We start from the raw sequence: 15036 nt of genomic DNA on the forward strand, positions 1-15036 counted from the left end.
AAGAAAGCACCGTGGTGTGTATGTGGTTCTTTCCGAGAAGCCCTCTATGAGAAGGGGGATGTTCTGCAATCTGTTTTGAGATGCCTCCCCAAAGGTCACCTCCACATTCATGCCATACAGAGAGGCTGAAACAGCCCCTGCTCCTGGCAGAGTCTGGGTCAGGGCAGAGATGCTCCTGCAGGGAGGGTGGGATTTGTACAACTCGTGGCTGGACCAAGTGGATCTGCAGCAAGTGGCTGGGGAGCAGAAACCAGAAGTAGAAGGATGCATCCTGAATGCATAACCATAACTCACACAATAAGTTATCCAAAGTTAACCAAAAAATTGGCTTATATGGAGTCCCTCCTTTACAACCAAACCTTTTTAGAATTTGCAGTGGTTCTGCCAGGAGAATCTTGGATGCAGCTGTGATTTACAACAAGACTGGGTTGAGATGATGATTGTTTTAATTACTGTAGCAATGCCAATTCTCAAGCTTCTGGAGTGCAAATAAGCAAGAGAGCTCCTATCAGTCACCAAAATGTACTTTTTATTTCTGTAGTTGGAACCAACTTCATGTACGCTGTCTTATGTATTTATGCAGTGGTGAAAAGCATGGACAGGTACATAGCTGTGAGAGCTAAGGTGGTGAAGTTGAAAATGATGTGGCATGCAACAGCCAGATCTGTGAAAGTGAGTGCAGGTTACGGAATGGGAGAAAAGGTTTTTGGGAGGCTTCTTTGAGAGGACAGGTTTTACGTCAGATGATACCTTACTGTGGCATCTCAGCATCTGTCTTTTTAAGCCTTTTTATATATCTTCATCTGCATAGAGCCATCATCTCTGGTACAGGTAGAAAATAATCATCTAATAATAAAAGCCAGCTTCCACAATTTCTATTAATGGCTTTTCCATGTATGTCTTCAGGTTTAAAAAAAAACGAGTGTGGTGTTGATTGATTCTGGTTTTAAGCTATTGAATATAAATAAAGTTCTGTGTTTAGTAAAAGGCACTTTCCGAACCATCTGCACATCTACATTTTGCAGTCATCAGAGCTGAAAATCTGGTACAAGAGGAATGCGTGGAAGAGTGTAACTGGAGGAAGCTATTTATACGGCATCCATTTTAGGACTTGGCACCCTCTGATGAGAGGCTGCCAGGATGTTTCATTCACAGGAGTGAGGACTCAAACACAAAAGGACTGCGCTCTCCATCAGGGGAGAGAAATTTGGGTACAGCGATGCTGATGATGGCTGTAACTGCTCCATTCTCACCTTCAGGCGGGGAATTCACAAACCAAATGGAGACTTTCATCACAGCAGGCTGGGAAATGTCAGAAAGCTGTTGGACATGCCTCAGATACGCCTGAAATTCAGAAGGAAACATTAGCTAATGTGAGCATCAGTGTAAGAAGCTAAGGGATTGAGAGGAGCAGGGCACAGGACCCCCCCCCCAGCTGCAGGAGCCTTTTTGTAACTCTGGATTAAATGGGCACCGGGGGCAATGCTCCAGCTATCAGAAGCCAAAACCAGCCTCCAGCACGGGCTTCAAGGAGTAGTCTCATGGTGACAAAGGAGACAATACGTCAGTGTAAATGTAAATCCTAAAAAAGAGACACCAGAAATAAAACAATGCATTCTAGATGGCATCCCAGGCCTAACCTTTTCAAGATTAGCAAACTGTGCTGGGAATCAGATCAGCCTGCACGAGGTGTTTTCAGGGCAGGGTGTTAATGTGTTAGAGACGTGACGCTGGGCTAAACTGATTAAGAATTTGATCCGATAAAACAAAATTAGATATTCTTATCCTGTCAGCAAATGTTTCAATAGTTTGGCTCAAATTTTCCTGTGTATACTTAAAGTCAGGTTTTGAATAAAGAACAAAACATAACAAAGTATAAGAGGAAAAAAGAATTACAGAATCATAAAGGTTAGAAGAGACCTCCAAGATCAACTGGTCCAACCATCCCCTACCACCAGTGTCACCCACTAACCCAGGCACACCAAGCACCACGTCCAACCTCTCCTTGAGCACCCCCAGGGACGGTGACTCCACCACCTCCCTGGGCAACCCGTCCCAGTGCCTGACTGCTCCTTCTGAGCAGAAATGGCTCCTCATTGCCAGCCTGAACCTCCCTGGCGCAACTTGAGGCCATTTCCTCCAGTCCTATCACTAGCTACCTGTGAGAAGAGGCCAACCCCCAGCTCCCCACCTTCCTTTCAGGCAGCTGCAGAGAGCAATGAGGTCTCCCCTGAGCCTCCTCTTCTCCAGACCAAACACCCCCAGTTCCCTCAGCCGCTCCTCACAGGCCTTGTGCTCCAGGCCCTTCACCAGCTTCGTAGCCCTGATCTGGACACGCTCCAGGGCCTCAGTGTCCTTCTGGTAGTGAGGGGCCCAAAGCTGAACACAGCACTCGAGGTGCAGCCTCAACAGAGCTGAGCACAGGGGGACGATCACCTCCCTGTTCCTGCTGGCTGCACTATTCCTGATACAAGCCAGGATGGTGTTGGCCTTCTTGGCCACCTGGGCACACTGCTGGCTCATGTTCAGGTGAGCATCAGTCAGTATCCCCAGATCCTTTTCCTCTGCACAGCTTTCCAGCCACTCTGCCCAAGCCTGTAGTGCTGCATGGGGTTGTTGTGGCCAAAGTGGCCACACTTATCCATGTTGAACCTCATCCCATTGGCCTCTGCCCATCGACCCATCCTGTCCAGGTCCCCCTGCAGGGCCTTCCTACTCTCCGTCAGACTGACACTTTCACCAACTTGGTGTCCTCTGCAAACTTACTGAGGGTGCACTCAATTCCCTCATCCCGGTCATCAATAAAGAAAGATATTAAAGAGGCTGGGCCCCAACACCGACCCCTGGGGAACACCACTGATGACCAGTCACCAGCTGGATTTCACTCCATTCACCGCCACTCTCTGTGTCTGGCCGTGCAGCCAGTTTTTAACCCAGCAGAGAGTGTACCTGTCCAAGCCACGGGCTGCCAGCTTCCGCAGGAGAATATGACAGGAGTCCATGTCAAAGGCCTTGCTGAAGTCTGGGTAGACTACCATAGAGTTCATCTATTGAGCTTGGAAAGATAACATCTTGATGTGAATGCAAGTGCTTGAGTTAGGAAAAAGGTAAAAAGAAACATTATTGACAAATATTTTCAGTCCTAAGGCTCTGTCCTTTCAACAATGCTGCACTGCTGCCTGGTCAGTTCATTTTCTCTTAAACTTACTAGTTGACATTAAGAAGAATGAGACCTAGAAAAGACACCCGAATAGTAATATGAATATAAATTGAACAAGCTCTTCATTTCAATGGCTCACCATCAGTCGATATTACTACACTTATTTACTGATTTGAACCAGGTTTTGGTAATATACCTGTAACAGAGGATGCGTTTTCTTCCCTTTCGTAGTGCAGAGCACACAGGTTTGAAAGTGGATGTATTAACCAGGCATTTAATGTTCACTGTATAATGCAAAATAGGGGAAGAGAAAACAATTGTGTTGTTGTTTTTTTTTGTTTGTTTTTGTTTTCTCCAGTGCCACCTTTAATATTTTGTACAACATTTACAATCCACTGTTTTAGTATTAAAAATATAACAATATGCTAATGATTCAAAGTGCTGCTTTAAAGAGACTTTTGAAAAGTAGTTCATATAGTTGCTGGGCCTTTCTGTTTTATAAACAGCTCATTTCAAAAAATGGCTTTTTCTGAAAATATTATAACATGCTGGGAAAAAAATATCTGTTAAACATTTTTTTACAAAGACAACATCAAAGAAAATGGCAAGAGAACTTTTAAATCTTCAAAATATCTTCAGCAAATTGCATTTCTGAGAAATTATATTCTAATCATTTAAGTAATCTTAAGAAAATAGTATTTAAAGAGCTATTTCTTTTTAAAAAAACATACAGAAGTAAACCAATTGTAAAAAGAACAGGACGATACAGGTGTAACGAGCAAGAAATCAGTGCATAAATTATCCAATGCACTGCATAACAGAAATTGCCCACACAGATGATCATAATGAAAGAGAACCAAGGCTCCTTAAAGGTAAGGAACTCCAGCTTCCGAGCTGACGTTCCCATCAGTGTGAAATGGTGATGCGGACTGAAGTATCAGGATGTCAGGATAAGCTAAAGAAGGGAAGCAGGTGACAAATTTTTTCCCTTAATATATGGAATATCCATTGTTTCTTCGTTACACACTGAGTTTATAGTAGCTCTGCATAATTAAGTCATATAGCAGTCCACCTATGCTCTAAAAATACCAAGTTACTCAATTGTGTTCTACGATGTTCCAACACGTTCAACATGCTGCCTGGTATTCTGAAGTATTATGGTGCTTGTTATGAGAACAAGTGTAACAAAACAAATATTGCAGTGAAATTGGATAACTAAAGAGAACTGCAATTAGTATTAACAGATTATTACTACTGGATTGTACAGGAAATATTTAATTGAATACTTCATACAAAGCAAATGCCCACAACAGACCTTTTAAGATCTGCATATGATATGTTAAAACTGTTATTTCAAAATGTATAAAGGTAATACAACGTAAGAAATAAAAGCCTGTAAAAAATTTGCATGTCTCATATCACTAAGACTTTAAAAATGTCAGCAAAGCATGATTATAAATACCTGCTCTTAGAGGAAGTGCTTTCAAATAACCTACACCTGAGAACGATGACTGCATACAAAATATGCTTCATTATTCTTTCCATTCATTCACTTATTTGCTGGTATGGAAATGTGCAACTGATGATTGATTTACCCACTTAGTGCAAAGTACATTATCTTTTATAATTACAAGCATTTAGATTGAAATACTTTATTAAGCTCTTCTTATAAGAATTTGTGGTCTCATCCAGTCTATTTTGAACATCAGCACAAGCTAAGCAACAGAGCACGTACTGAAGGTACTAGGTTAAGAAACAAAATTTCTATTTTCAAACGTGCATTGCAAGAATTTTTCACTGCAGTTTCTGTAGATCAGAATATCAGTAGCCCATTAGAGCAACAGTTTTTGTGAGTACGTATTTATAAAATTACAGTAGACACCACTGACAGTCAAAATTAATCAAATATTTTATTATTTTAATTTCTGGACAAAATAATGATAATCAAAACTGAATGGAAACATCTTTCAGGTACTGACCTTCTGATTCAATGCAGGCTGGTTGGAAGTTATCTTAACCAAAAAACACATAATGGAATCTTACGGCATACTACTTAGGTGACCAAAAGGAGCTTAAGAATCAAAAATGGTTTATTTCAAGTTAGTAGTAAAAGTGCAGCAATCCTGTATAAAAAATGAATAATTACATTCCTTGCTTCAGTAAGCTTCAAAGTTGATTTAGATTCCTGCGGTCTAAATTGTTCAGGCTATTTTTTGTATCATGTCTTTGCTACAAAGATAATTTTTCTTGTGACCGCAGCATTTCTTCAAGGACAAAACTATGGATATATAACCAAAATTCTTTATATTTAAATACATGTACTCAATGCATGTAATACGCACAAAACAGTTTTCATATACATATTTAATACTGCTCCCCCCAGCTGCTGACAAGGTAAATCTCTGAGGAGTTGAATACATCATAGTTTATAGTGTAAAATTCTCTGGGCAAACTGTCTTTTAGAGAAGGAAAAGAAAAACAAAGAAACAAGGAAAGCTACTCTACACTGGTTTAAATAAAAGCAAGTACCTGTTGATTTGTCTCTTCTGTTCTTTACATTTCATTTAACATTTTTAAATAACACCATAAGTTATAAAATATTTCACTTCACATTGAAGAATGTTAACAATAGTGCCAATGCAGCTTTTGTAACTTCCAGTCAGTCTTTTGCAGAAGACTATTGCACTGTCACCATTGATTTTTACAGGTGATGCTAAAGTTCATCGTGCTTCAAACCTGTAACCAAGGAAAAAAATCATATCACCATTACATAGAAACTTAATCACTGGTTTTGTAAAACATGGAGAAAGCTCTTTATTGTCTATTTACTGCTAAGAGAGTCAACAACATGCACTTCATTTTTAGAGCCTTGCTAAAAGCTGACCATAAGCTTAAATAAGAATAAAAACTACTAAGAATCCTTTATACTAAAAAAGGGCATTTGTTCTCTGACTCGAGACTGGAGACTGATAGTGGCAGGGAAACTTGTAAACTACAGTCTGAAGATGGAGAAATGTACTGGACAAGGAGACAGTGTCATGGAAATTCATGGAGACGATGCGTAAAATCTGAAAGGAGGGGAGCATAGGTGGGGTGACTCTCACTTCAAATGAGTCTCAGTGCAAAATTTCTTGAAGGGAAAACTACAACGACGCAATGTATGTGCCTTTTTATCCCAACCTTCATTTCAAATAGATTATTTTAAAGAATTAACAGATGAATATGCATGTAAGTTACCTTTTTGAAAGAACGATGTTTGCTTTTTCTTCTCTTTTTCAATTTGCTCTATTAACTTCCGTATTTCAGTGTCATATTCAACCCATTCAGGAACAATCCGGGCAGCAGCCTTTAGTTTCGGTTCTTTGGTTTGGGGATTGTTACACTGAAAGTTTGAAACATATTAGATGTAAAGAAAGCCAATGTGAAAACACCACCTCTCCAAGGAACTGTAAGTGATCAGCTCCTCAGTGTCACTGACAATAAACAGCAGAACACACATTATTGCTAAAAACTAGCTATGTATTCATATGTTGATTAGTACAATAATCTGAATGTTTCAAAGTGGTCTACAATTTACTTCAAAGTGAAAAATAAGTTTAACTTCAAACGAAAACTACTTTGCAGCAAATAATGAAACTTGACATTAATATAGCAAAGCATAATAAAAAGTCATTTATGCAAAAAATAATCCTACTACTTTGCAGAGAACTGCTGTTTACCATATTTTCTTATCACGATTCAGTTTAAATATCTGGTTAAGATTCTGATATTTTATATAAAGCAGCCCACAGAAATATCTGAAGTCTCAAACATGTTTCTTTGCTCTCACTTATCTCATACCTAACAATAATCTTGTTAGCATTTATGAGTTCTTTGAAGGACAAAATGTGCAAGGTCAGTTACCTGGATAATCATTTAAAAAAAAACAAATTGTAAATAATGCCTCTTTAAATAGTTTAAAACATTTTATTGTAAATAATTCATTTTTTATTGTGTGTTCCTGACCATATGGATAGTAGAGACTCAGCTATCAGAAGACTACTAATATTTAGACATAGTTACATGGAGTATACAAGGTATACATTAGCACATTGAAATTAAAACTGATATCATGCTTTCTATTAAGGTTGTGATGCTTCCTCTAGTGTTATCTAGAAAATGGTTACTTTCATAAAATATTATAACTATAGACCATAATAAAAAGTGACATGGTACTGGGGATTGAAAGATAGTTTAGTAACTTAAATTTCAATCTTTTACTTTCTAGAATAGACAGTAGCCATGTTTAGCACACACACAAAAAAGCTTATTTTAACTGTAAAGACACATAGCTCTTTCCATACGGAATATTTGCACCAGATTCCAGTTGTCTATTTTTCTTCAGACTTATGGCTCTGAAGTTTCACTCACACTGAGTGGGGGTTTTCAAGAAATGAAGGGGGGAAATGGGTTGTGGTAATAATGCCACAGCAGATTTTTTTCTCTCTCTGTTTCAATTCCCAAAGACAGATATTTTCTGCTTTCTAAATGCAGGTTATCCAGCTTTATTCTTTTTAAGCTATGCTCTATCTTCATTTATAGTGGTGAAATGGACAGAAAAAAAGAGTCATAATAATATTACTCCTCTGCACAGCAGGTTCAGAAGAGGTAGCAGCACACAAAACTCAAAGAGCTATTAGCAGTACTTCATGATAATTCTACTAACCAGGCTGAAAATGGAGGGGGAAAAAAAAAAAAAAAAGGAGGGCAAATACATGTACAGGAGTGAAAAAAAACTGATCCTATCCAGTTATGATGGCAGCACTTAATTTTCAGTTTTCAGCTTCAGCATAAGCTCATTTGGTACAGAGCATACAGGATAGCTCTTGGAGGAACGGAGGAAAGTTGTATGTATTCAGGCATTTGTCAAAAGGAAACTCATGTTCCAATACCTTCCAGCAAGGCTGGCTCCGTGATATCACATATGCATACATCAAAAGGCACAGAAATTGTAATATATTTTTTTTAATCTATAAAACTAATTTAACTCAAAAACAACTTACCAAGTCTATTGTTTTAGCCTTTTTCTTGGATTCATCATCACACCAGGTTTCACACCAAAGCCATTCTTGAGGGAGAGACTTAATAGCTACTTGATGAATCATATTATTGGGAAGATCCTGTAAAAGTTTGTAGAATCATAAATTAGAATTGAGTTTTGAGGTAACTACAATTACTCAGAAGAGATTCCACAGAATATCTTTTGTCTGATACCACTTCTGCAAGTTGGTCTTATGTCTCCTTCTATGTACTCATCTGACTCTTTTTCTAATAGATTCGAAATTTCATTTTGAATTTTTCATTTTGAAATTTCCATTCAAAATGTCCACCTCTTACTTCTCAAGTATTTTTGTCGTGTACTGACATCTGTCTTTCCTTAGTTTGACATAACTTATAGTTTGGACACCACATGCCATCTGCTAAATACTCCTAGCAGAATTAGACCGTGCGCAGTTATTAAAGCGTCTTAACCATATTTCCATTCCTCTGATTTGCAAAAAATGCTCAAAAGCACATAACCCAGGATTATGACACTACCCTAAAGTTAGCCTTCTTTTAGGAAGACAGATTCCAGAAACTTAAGTATGAAAAGGAAAAGCGATTAAACTTTCTTACTTAACTTAAAATTGTTTTTTTTTTTTCACATTTATTATATATTCAAATACTCTCATCAAAATGAAAGCACTGAACCAATATTTTGCTGAATGTAGCCAATAGCATTTACAAAAGAGAAGAATCCCAGGCAGTCTTATAGTATGGGTACTCTGACCATGGTTAAAAATAATAAGTGTAATTGGTAGATCCATTCATAAGCTCCTTCACATGCACAACCCCTACATAACAGTTAAAAAATAAACGTCAGTACTCAAGTATTAGTCGTGTCTTATTTGCCAATACACATTGCTAAATGTGACAGAATAAAATAGTACATACAGCTGTGTTACAAAAAGCATGTAATTTAATTCAAATATAGTCATTAGCATGGAAAAACTACACTAGCTAACTACTAAAATAGAAGTATGCTGTGTCAAGACATTTTAACGTTAATTTAAATGTTTCCTTTTTTGAAAAACTTCAATTCTATGAATGTTAGGAAGACCAAATAAATGTTTTATCATTACATCAATTTCAAGAGAAAAGAGGTTGTTTTTCTGTTGTGCCTCTCTGACTCTTAAAATGAAATCACAATTCCTAATTTAATACAGTAACTCTTAAAGTTGCGAATTTACAAAAATGTTAAATGGAGTAGAAAGGAGAGAGACTACAATGTACTTACACGCTTGTGATTTGCATACTCACTTATCTCACCTAGCTTGAAAAATTGGTGGAGAATGAAGATGAAGACCCTGGTCAACCCAGGGTGACTCAGCAACCACAAGACTGCATTAGCACTTAGATTAAGTAAATTAAATTAACATTAATGGGAAAATAAAAATTTAAAAACCTGCTAGGTAAGACTGTAATTACCATTATCAGAATAGAAGATTATAATTAAGAAAACACACAAGTTTACATAGAACAGGTACAGATAAAGGCAAGCAGTGCAATACACTTGTTCCCTCTGCTATTTTTTTCCTTCTTTTCTTCATATCAAACCATTATTTAAAGTAATAATCACTTTGTTATGTTTTCTGAACTGTGCTCATATGGACACCAAAAAATGTTCTGCAACAGCAAAAAAGGCAAATAATTTCAGAATTATATAACATGCATTGAGATAAAAAGTTATTCCATGCATACTGAGAAAGATAAAGAAAAACGTAATTGCTTAAACCTAAATATACCTGATCTAGATTTGACAGACTGTTTGGATCTTGACTGAGAGCTTGGTACTGGCCCCGAAGCCTATCTCCTGCTGCAATCTTTCTGAACTTCTTAAGATCCACAACATATAAGGCACTACAAAGATAAAAATATGAATCAAGACTTGCAGTTTCATGTTGTTTTTGATAACATTAATATAAAAAGTAACAAGAAAGCAAAAACTATTCAGATGCTAAAATGATATTATTTTAAGTAAATAGCTGAAGTTACAATAAAAAGTGAAATCAATGTATCATCTGAATTTAGAAAAATTAATTTCTTGCTGAGAATGACTGTAAGGCAACTGCTTGTGAACACTTCATTGTTCACTACCAAGACCTAGATATGAATCATTTCTGCAAACTGCACAAAAATATGTAGAATTTCTCCTACCTAATATGGTATTTCCTTTTCCCAAGATGCGATGCCCAGTACCCTGATTTCCAGAAACGGTACCCATCCATTTCCTTACGGCTGTCACAGAACGGCGTGTATCCATAAGGAGCTCCCTTTAGATCTAGATCTCTGAGTTCTTTCAGGTCACTTCTCACAATCTAAATAAGAATAAAAACATTTTATTACTTAATAGTGTTTTTAACGTGTGCATATGAGGGTCAGCAAACTGACTGAAGTTTATGTTTTTTAATAAAACTGAGACACTACAACAATACAGTGTAAATAAAGTATTCCATTGGAATTATATTCACCTAATTCTAGTTCAAGAAAAAATCTATGTGTATTCTGTGGCCAACTGTGGAACACATTTAAAAAGTAAATTAAATAAAACAAATTAATTTTAATTTATGGGCCTCTGTTCTGATTGCCCCCTATTAAATTCCCTTAATACAGTAGTATAACTTTGAAAATCTATTGAGAATCTCCCTTCTAAAAAATTATTCTTATCTGTTACATTAGCTTGGACACTCAAAAATTAAGGCATCATTTGAAAATCTTTGTACCTCACAGCAATGTACTTTTAAAAATAGGTTACAAGTCCATTTTACAAATGTTCTTTCTTTACTAATTGACCACTCTTTCATCAAACCCCACCAATCTAATTTATCAGTGGTAAAAAATTTCTTCTACTTTAGAGTGCAGAGAAATCCTTACAGTATTTAGGACGGAAAACCAATAAAAATACATTATACAGATGAAATTGCAGAAAGCTGCAGTCTGCATTGCTACATCTGAATTTAATTTACCCCAAGCTTTGGAAAAGCATCAAAATAGATATTTTTTTCTGAGATTTTTAATAACCATGTGACAGACTCTTCAATATCCTATCTGATATTGAAGCATGTTACCTTTCATTAAATTATACAATACTCATTTCTGAGTGAAAGACTGAATGCAAATTCAATAACAAAAGAGACAGAATTCATCTCAAAAATTAGTCTGTTGGTCAAATAGTCTGAAGTAATCACCTCAGACCCCTTCCACAGAGTGGAGAAGATAATCAGCCCGGGGATTGAATCATTCCAATATGCCCTTAATGAAATGCACCTTTAAGATCACACCTATCTCTCCAGGTGCCTTTGTCTCTCCATGGACATTTTCAGCAACTCACTCTGATGAGACTCTTAGTTTCTACATGACTAAAGACAAGTGACTTTGTTTTGTTTCATGTTCTGCAACACTCCTGGTTCTGTTTGTACAGCAACAGCAACAGCAACAGTCCTATGAGACCAACATTTGGACGGAATGGCCACAGGGAATGAAACTGGATCAATTTAAACCAATACAAATTCCTCATACATTTATACAGTTTTATTTTTTCTTACCTGGTCAGCATCAACAAATATTACTTTATCTACAGCCAAAGGGAAAAGAACATCCAGAAAAAGGATTTTGTAGCCCCAGATAATTCGTTGCTTTTCTGTCTGCTGATAAAGCCAGCGAGGCCATTTATACTGTACTAATTCGTACTTGAATCCGTACTTTTTCGCCATGTGAGGAATAACATCCTAGAAGAAGATCCAAAAACTTTAAGTTTATGTGACACACAAAGACTTGACACAGTTGTAGCTCTGTTGACCTTACTAATCACATAAATTATGATTTTTAAATGTTTCTTTAATTCTACAAGTATCCTCATCTCTACAAATATAAAAAGCATTTTTTTCAGGCTCATAGATATCAGAAGATAATGAACTGTAATCTATCACTGGGTTTGGGGTTCCAGAAAAGAAGAAACTTACACTTGAGGTCATTTCCAGCCACAAATTTAAATTTTAATTATATAATTTCTCAATTGTAACAATTTTTGTAAGTATTTAAAATTTTAAAGAAAGATGTTTCTCCTACCTTAAATGTTGGGGAGAGATAGTTTTTCAGAAACCAAAATTTAACTGGTGTTTTTGTATGACGTAGAACAGAAAGCATCATAATTCTGTGGAAATAGAAGTCTATAATGAACAAACCGATACACACAGGTCATTATATTTCAACTGCACCCGAATGGTGCTGAAACTTTCTAATTGTAACTTTTCTTAACCCACCTTAAATGGAAATTTATATCTATTATCTATAACATACCTATAAAAAGCTTTAAAAAGCACACATTTGAGACCCCTTTGAGATAGATGTATTTGATCCATCCTGAACAAGCAGTATTAGAAAAAAGTTTCAAAAGTGGATCTCTTAACAAGTTTTACCATGAAAGAGGAGCCTGACAATAAATTAGAATAATGATTAATCCCTAATGTTAACTAGGCTACTGAGATTATTTATTTTAGAATATATTGAGTTTAATAGGTTGCTGAAAAGAAAAACAGTGAGAAAGAGAAAGCATGGTTCAAGCTAAGATCCTGTTCAGAAAACCCTTGATAACTCTAAAAAGAAGAAAAAAAATAGTTCAGGTATGTGAAAAAAGTTAAACCCTTATTTTGGGTTCCATTCTTTGCAATTCACATTTGTTTGGTGAAACCAGACAGATAAGCAATAACTTGTGAAGCGTATGAAGATGTCAAGTCTGCTTTATCACGGAGTAATAAACCTTATAGTACAGTAAAGAAGCATGCAAAATATTTAAAAATTAATTTTCTCTCCTTTACAGTAAACAAGTCTTTCCTTTTATGAAGGCTGTTGAAGTCTGAAGGAAAAGAAACACAGACATTCAAACTCTGTCTGACTACTAAGAAATAACAGTTAATACATACAAAATACTACTTTCCAAAAAGATATGCATGACAGAATTGTGCAATTGCCGTTCAGGAAATGAAAATCACTAGATCTGACATCTGTAAACAAGCATGACTCATGGAAATAAGAAAAGTAACAGAGAAATAGTGGTAAACAGATTAAGCCAAACTAAGAATTCATTCAAAGCAATCATTGCTTATTGAATAATCCATGTCCACTGAGATATTAAATAGAAGTCACATATGCACACAGAAGAATCCATAGTTTGGACTTAACGTGAATAGATACAACTTCTAATAAGTCACTGCTGCTATGTCTTCAAAAAGAGAGGCTGAACTTCATCCTTTTTGTTCGCACCAAGCACATGCACTCATGAAAGGCACGGAGAACATTTTTCTTTCTTCAAAGAACAGTGATATTTTTAAACATCTATACTTTGTTCTCAGAGATGAAGTTGGTCCTTCTTTATGCCTTATGTCCTGATACTAGCTGGGATGCAGTTAATTTTCTTCACAGTAGCTGGTAGAGTGCTGTGTTTTGAATTTTTGATGAAAACAGTGGTGATAGCACACTGATGTTTTAGCTGTTGCAGAGCAGTGCTTGCACAGAGCCAAGGACTTTACAGCCTCTAATGCTGCCCTGCCAGCAAGGAGGCTGGGGGTGCACCAGGAGCTGGGATGGGACACAGCCAGGACAGCTGGCCCAGGCTGGCCGAAGAGATATCCCATACTGTGTGGTGTCACGCTCAGCAATAAATCTGGGATAAAGGAGTAAGGGAGGGACATTTGGAGTTAAGGTGTTCATCTTCTGAAGTAACTGTTATTCATGATGAGCATTGCTTTCCTGGAAGTAGCTGAACACCTGCCTGCTGATTGGAAGTAATGAATGGATTCCTTGTTTCGCTTTGCTTGGATGTGCAGTTTTTGCTCTACCTATTAAACTGTCTTTATTTCAACCCAGCAGTTCTCACACTTTTACCTTTCTGACTCTCTCCCCCATCCCACTGGTGAGGGTGCGAGTGAGTGGCTGTGTGGTGCTGAGCTGCCTGCTAGGCTAAAACACACCACCTTGTTAGAAAAGTCAGCTTCTTTATGCTGCTTAAACTTTTTGAACCTTTACTTACCTTAAAAAACGTTCGTATAAATGGCCTGAAGCGACTGAAAATATATTAAGAATATCACTTTTTTTTTCCTTCTCTTCTGGTGGAATTTCTTCTGAAAAACTAAGAAAATAATTGAATTATTATATAAACATAAAGAAAACACTACTACATTACCATTGAGATTGTAAATAATCACAAGTCAGAAAACACACAAAAGACATATTCATCCTACAGTAGCTGAATATGCTTATGTTTTTATTTTTTCTGCACATCCCTAAGATACCAAAATCTTTTGGGAAGAACACCTCATACTCATTCAGGACAAAGGATGGCACAACTGCAGTCTCATTTTTTTTCAGTCAAAAAGAAAGGTCCCAGTCCCAAACAGTGTTTGTGACTTTTTTCCATACTAAAGAGGAAGGATATGTGAGAAGTTTCTAGGTTGGAAGAAGCTGGCAGACAAGCTGCAGGACTTGAGCTCATGCTCCTGAGCTACAACTTTGAATCAATGGGAAGATCAACTAAGAACTTTATTGGGTGAGGGTCTGAAGAAAAGTTTATTACAATTATTTACGAAAGTCAAACTTCAAGAGGTATTTCATTGACATATTTAAACAGACTTCATGGGCTTTCATAAATTTTGTCTAGCAGCAGAGAAATAGCATCATAGCCTGCTTTTTGATGTTCAGTTTGATACTGATGAGTAACACATTACACATATTGAGATTGATTCCCTGCCACAGCAAAACAATAATAACATTGACAAAGAAAATGAGCAGGAACTAGAAAT

The 15036-nt window shown here is 36.8% G+C and overlaps 1 protein-coding gene across 1 annotated transcript in view; it reads right to left on the reverse strand.

The window, feature by feature from the left end:
- Nucleotides 1-4537: 4537 nt before the first annotated feature.
- The window catches only part of UGGT2 (UDP-glucose glycoprotein glucosyltransferase 2), an 86624-nt gene continuing 76125 nt past the window's right edge, over nt 4538-15036 (reverse strand). The window contains exons 32-39 of the mRNA XM_082774822.1: nt 14268-14366; nt 12308-12392; nt 11785-11967; nt 10397-10557; nt 9985-10099; nt 8203-8319; nt 6398-6542; nt 4538-5896 (exon numbers count right to left, since the gene is read on the reverse strand). Coding sequence (XP_082630948.1) covers nt 5874-5896; nt 6398-6542; nt 8203-8319; nt 9985-10099; nt 10397-10557; nt 11785-11967; nt 12308-12392; nt 14268-14366 — 928 coding nt within the window. The 3' untranslated portion in view covers nt 4538-5873. The remainder of the gene's footprint in view (nt 5897-6397; nt 6543-8202; nt 8320-9984; nt 10100-10396; nt 10558-11784; nt 11968-12307; nt 12393-14267; nt 14367-15036) is intronic.

The sequence above is a fragment of the Aythya marila genome (assembly GCF_965140915.1).
Source record: "Aythya marila genome assembly, chromosome: 1".
NCBI classification, from domain to species: Eukaryota; Metazoa; Chordata; class Aves; order Anseriformes; family Anatidae; genus Aythya; species Aythya marila.